This window comes from Corylus avellana, chromosome ca6, assembly GCF_901000735.1.
Source record: "Corylus avellana chromosome ca6, CavTom2PMs-1.0".
Classification (NCBI taxonomy): domain Eukaryota; kingdom Viridiplantae; phylum Streptophyta; class Magnoliopsida; order Fagales; family Betulaceae; genus Corylus; species Corylus avellana.
In genome coordinates this window covers 21302485-21308355 of record NC_081546.1, presented here as the reverse complement: position 1 = coordinate 21308355, position 5871 = coordinate 21302485, and the positions used below count along the sequence as shown (strand labels likewise).

Here is a 5871-nt window from a genome sequence, read left to right as displayed (position 1 = left end):
GTGAGAATGACCTTCTTGGGAATGTGCTTCTGATTCTTCCTCTTTTGAGTGCACAGGTCCTTGAGAAATTTTGCATAGGCTGGAATTTGCTTGATGGCCTCAAGGAGTGGGATGTTGATTTGAACCTGCTTGAAGGTTTCCATCATGTCTTGTATCTTCTCTCCTTGTTTCCCGAAGTGGGAAGGTGCCTTGAGACATTCTGGGAAAGGGGCCTTAGGCTCATATGGTACCTCAGGAGTGGGGGTAGATGATGAAGATGCCTCGATGCTTACTTGTTTACCTTTGTCCTGATGCAGATTCTGTGGGGCCTCGATTTGCTCATCCTTCTTTTTTTCCACATGATTGTCAACCAGTCTTCCGCTTCGCAATGTGGTGACGGCTTGAACTTGCTCCAGCTGAGATGTGCTTCCTTCTACCACGTATAGTCCCCTAGGGTTGGTCACTGGCTGACTTGGAAGCTTTCCTTCTTCCCTCCTGTTGAGGGTATTGGCAAGTTGTCCAACTTGAGCTTCTAGTTTGGCAATGGAGTGCGTATGTGAGTTTACTCTTTCCTCTTGAGATTTGATTGACTGCTTTATCTCGCTGGTTAGCTCATTCACTGCTTTTAGAATCCGATCCTCAAAATTAGACTCTGATGGAGACTGGTAGTGCTGCTGTGGAGGCCGGTAAGTGGATTGAGGTTGGTAAGGCTGCCTGTTGGATTGAGCTTGATTGTATGGCCCTGGGGCTGAGTTGCCCGAATTTGAGTTCTTCCATGAGAAATTGGGATGATTTCTCCACCCGGGGTTGTAGGAATTGGAGTACGGATCATTACCTGGTTTGAAGAAAGCTGCATTAACCTGCTCATTAGCAACATCAATATAATTTCCAGCAAGAGGGCAATTATTTTCATGATGCATAGGACTTGAACAAAATGAGCAAGATTTATGTGGTGTGTGCATGTGAGCAGTATTAGGAGTAAAACCAGCAGTCATCAAAACTTGATCTAGCTTCTTGGTGATAGCCTCAACTACTTGGTTGGCTATGTTTGGGGAATGGCCTGCTTCATACAAACTCTCCGTCTTAGGTGCTTTAGGTGCTGGTGCCCTTCGTCTGGCGGAAACCTGCTGAAGAGAATTGTTACTTAAGTTTTCAAACATAGACCATGCTTCATTTTCACTTTTCAACATGAATGTCCCCCCACATGATGCATCTACCATTTTTCTATTGGACTCGGTCAGGCCATCATAAAAACACTGCACTAGTTGCCATTTTGGGACAGCGTGGTGTGGACATGATCTAAGCAAGGTCTGCAACCTATCCCAAGTCTCATGGAAATCCTCTCCCTCGTACTGGGAGAATGTAGTAATGGCTCTCCTAGTATTATTGGTCATGCCTATGGGAAAGTACTTCTTAAGAAATTCTTGTTGCAATTGAGCCCAAGAAGTGATAGAATTGGGTGTTAAGGACTGGAACCAATGTTTGGCTTTTTCCTTGAGGGAGAAAGGAAAAAGACGCATCCTTAGGGCATCCTCAGTGAATCCATTCATTTTAGTGGTCTCACAGATTGATTCGAAATCACTGAGGAATTCATAAGGTTTTCAGTGCTAAGCCCTAAGAAGGAAGGTAAACTTCATATAGTGCTAGGCTTAATTTCATAATGGGTTGCCGTAATTTCTGGCAACCGGAGACATGTGGGAGTAGTGTAAGTGGTAGGAAGATAGTGATCTTGCAATGCTACATGGTTACTGTCCCCCATGGTCTCAGTGGAACGCTCTTCTAGCAAATTAGAGTTCTTTTGGGATCTAATTTGTCTAAGAGTGCGTTCAATTTCAAGGTCGCAAGAAATTAATGGAAAAGATAAAGAACGACGACCTAGCATAAACTAAACAGAAATTTAAAAGAAAACAGAAAAAATTAAGCTAAAACATAAAACAAACAAGCTCACAAACGGCCTTAGTGTGCACTTAGGGTCTGGATGCAGGATGCCGCAAGTGCGCTCGATCGCACGGGAGGGTGCGCTCGAACATACTGCCGCAGATGGGTGTGAGTGCAGGAGTGGAGGGCTCGAGCGCTGCTGGAGTGCGTCTGTGCGCTCGATCGCACGCGGGCTGCACTCGATCGCTGTCACAAAGAAGGCAGCTACGGACCTGTTTACAAATTCTAAAAACAAATACCAAATAGAATTAAAATTAAAATAGAAAAATAAATTATCAAGCTAAAATTAATCCTTAAAAATTGACAATAAAACCGTTAAGCAGTCCCCGGCAACGGCACCAAAAATTGATGTGGTATTTTTGTGACCAAAAATATCAATAATAAAATTACCACTCGCAATAGAACGAATCCCGTAAGATAGGGCTATATTGAGGGTGTCGAACCTCAAGAACTGCAGGGGTTTAATTATCAAAATTAAAAGATTAAAATCAACTTAATTAAAAGAGATATTTGATTTGATTTTCTTTAAAAACTAAAGTGCATGAAAATAAAAGAGATTTAAAATAAGAGAGAGAGTGTAGGGGATTGACTTCACCTCTATCCGCACAACAATGGTTAATCATAATTAATCCCAGAAATTCATTCTATGCATGTTATAAATAAACAAGAAACTACCTTATTAAAGAATAAGCATAATCTATCTTCGGTTGGCACGGATCGTCCACCTAACTACTAAGACGCGGTACGACCCGTCTTCCCTAGGTATAAATTATCAAATTCTATAACAGGATACATACAATCAATGAATAAGTGTAACCCATCTTCGGTTGGCACGGACTGTCTACCTAAATTACACTAAACTAGGGTGTAGTACAACCCGTCTTCCCTAGGTATGGCCTATCAAATCCTATTGATCATATGTCAATTAAACCCATTGTATAACCATCATCCTCATAATCACAGAAAATAAGAATGATTTGATTTCAATAAAAGTAAAATACTTTCTAAGACAAGAGAAGAATTTCACAAGTATTGATATTGAAATTTAAGAACAATTGCATTTAATATGAAGAACATAAATCAATTGTAGCAATCCTCATAGTTATACAATCAACATGCATAAATTAAAAATCTAGAAATTAAATACAATCAAACCATAGGGTTACATCAACACCCCACGAAGGGGTTTAGCCGCTCATGATCTCCTAAGCTCCACAGACTATTTTACTGAATTTTTGCTCTAGAAGCGGTGTGTTTTTTCTCAATGCTTAGAGGCCTATTTATAGGGCTTAGGAGAGTCCTAGAAGCCCTAGGAATCCTATAAATTTCGGAGATTTAAGTCCAAGTCCAATTATGATAAAGAAAACCTAAGTCCAAATCGGAATAGGATTCGCCCAGAATTGCGTTCCTATCTTGCAGGGCAATTTTGACAATGTGGCGCTCCGAATTAAGAAAATTATATTTCATAGTGATTTGTAGAAATTTGAGTTATCTTTCCAGTACCGCGTGAATCACCTCAATCGGATATTTGAACTGAAAGTTATGGCCAAAATACTGAGACGTATGCAGAATCTCAAATTGAATCCAATCCGATTTTGACTCCAATTTGAGAAATTTCGAATTAATCCTTTCCTTTATTTGATTAAATTTAACCATGATTGGTTAAGCTTAATCATATCTTCTAGGTCTTCTCAAAGTGTGCTTTTAAGCCCAAAATGAATGGAATTAATTGCATCTTTATTTATAACTTGAAAACATAAAAACAAAACAAAATCAAACAAATAACAACGCTAAGGAATTAACATATGCAAATTAAGGGGCTTGAATGTACAACATTCGGTGCTTATCAGCAACCAAACACCCTCCAGGAGCTACTGGATAAAGTAGAGGAGTTTATTAATGAAGAGAAGACCTTGATGGCAATGAGGTCGGCCTGAAAGACTCCTAAGAAGCTGGAAGAAAAGAAGAGGAAAGATCTACTGGGGTTCGACGCCCCAAAGCATTTCAAGAAGAAGTTTAGTAATCACAACTTCACTCCACTCAACACCAACATTTCTGAGGTCTTGATGGAGATCAAGAAGGATCCAGAATATCGAAGACCTCCTGAGGCGCCACAGAATCAGAACTCAGATCGGTATTGTGAGTTCCACGAGGTCAACGGGCAATACACAGAGGGCTGCATCGCCTTGCGGCACCTAATTGAAAAGTTTATCGAAAATGGTAAACTTGTGCGATTCTTGGGAAAACAAAGGTGAGCAGCTCCACCTTGGGAAAACTTCGTTCGATAAATAAACTACCATCCTCCTAGGAATCAACAACTACAAGAACAGTGCCGAAGCAGAAGCTTTAATCACTGGAACCATGACAGGCATCCTCGGGAAGAGAGAGTAAGGCGAGAAGAGCACCGAGGAAGGCCAACGTGCCCAACCCATGAGCCTCAACATCAAGCTAACCTCCAGGAAATCTGCACCATAATTGGAGGATTCGCCGGGGGAGGAGAATCAAGGAGAGTGAGGGAGGCCTACGCCCGACAACTGGAAGGCTCTCACAAAGTCTATACTGTCAGGAGGCCCGTGAAGCAGTCCCGAAGAACCGAGATGGTGATCGGATTCTCGGATGTGGACTACCTGGGTATCTCGCACCCACACACGGACACTTTGGTTATCACCCAAACGGTGGCGAATCATAACGTCCATCGCATCCTTGTGAACAATGGGAGCTCAGCAGACATCCTGTATCGTTCTGCATTCAAGAAGTTAAATCTGAGACAGGAGAAAATCGTCCCAACCAACTACCCCTTGATGGAATTCATGGGGGAACAAGTACAGCCGATCGGATCAATTGAGCTACCGGTCACAGCCGGGTCATACCCAAGACAGGCAACTATAATGGTTCGTTTCCTGTTGGTCGACAGACCTTCTGCTTACAATGCCATTATTGAAAGAATGGCTCTCAATGAACTAAGAGCCATCACATCAACCCCACACCTCAAGGTGAAATTCTTGACAGATCACGGAGTCGGGGAAATTAGGGGTGATCAATGGGCAGCTCAGCAATGTTACAATATTTCTATGAAAGAATGCCCAAAAATTCCAGCCCGGGGAACACCAGCAAGGAGGAAAGATAACAATTAAAGGGCGGTGAACCGGTCGAAGATCTTGAGGAATTCTCAATCGGCGAACCCAACAGAGTTATCAAAATTGGGTCCCAACTAGACCCAATCACCAAGAAAGAGCTCAAGTCCTTCCTCCATAGTAACTGCGATGTATTCACCTGGAGTCATGACGACATGCCCGGAATAGCACCTTCAGTCATGGTGCACAAGCTAAACGCTGACCCTAATTTCAAACCTGTACAATAGAAGCGAAGGATACTCGGCTAAAAAAAGTGGAGCAGCCGCTGAAGAAGTCAAAAAATTGCATGAAGCCGGATTCATCAAGGAAATCCAGTACACCACTTGGTTGGCGAATGTGGTGCTGGTGAAGAAGTCAAACGGGAAATGGAGGATGTGTGTTGATTTCACAGATCTCAACAAAGCGTGCCCCAAAGACAACTATCCCTTGCCTCAAATCGACCATCTTGTGGACTCAACTTCGGGACATGAGCTGCTAAGCTTTATGGATGCATTCTCCGGATACAACCAAATTTCCATGCATGAGTCCGACCAAGAAAAAATAGCTTTCATGACTGACACGAATATGTATTGCTACCGAGTCATGCCATTCGGATTGAAAAAGGTAGGAGCTACATACCAACGATTAGTCAACAAAATGTTTCGAAAGCAGATTGGGCGAAATATGGAGGTGTATGTAGAAGATATGTTGGTGAAAAGCATATGGGCGGTCAATCACGTAGCAGACCTAGCCGAGGCGTTTGATATGCTAAGGCACTATAGGATGAAGCTCAATCCCTCTAAGTGTGCATTCGGAGTTTCTTCCGGTAAGTTTCTTGGGT

The 5871-nt window shown here is 42.4% G+C and overlaps 1 protein-coding gene across 1 annotated transcript; it reads left to right on the top strand.

Annotated features, from left to right (window-relative positions):
• The first annotated feature begins 3983 nt into the window (after positions 1 to 3983).
• On the top strand, positions 3984 to 5051 carry LOC132185359 (uncharacterized). The gene is made up of 2 exons (XM_059599143.1): positions 3984 to 4168; positions 4286 to 5051. The coding sequence occupies exons 1-2, from the start codon at positions 3984 to 3986 to the stop codon at positions 5049 to 5051; spliced, it is 951 nt and encodes a 316-aa protein (XP_059455126.1).
• Positions 5052 to 5871: the final 820 nt, after the last annotated feature.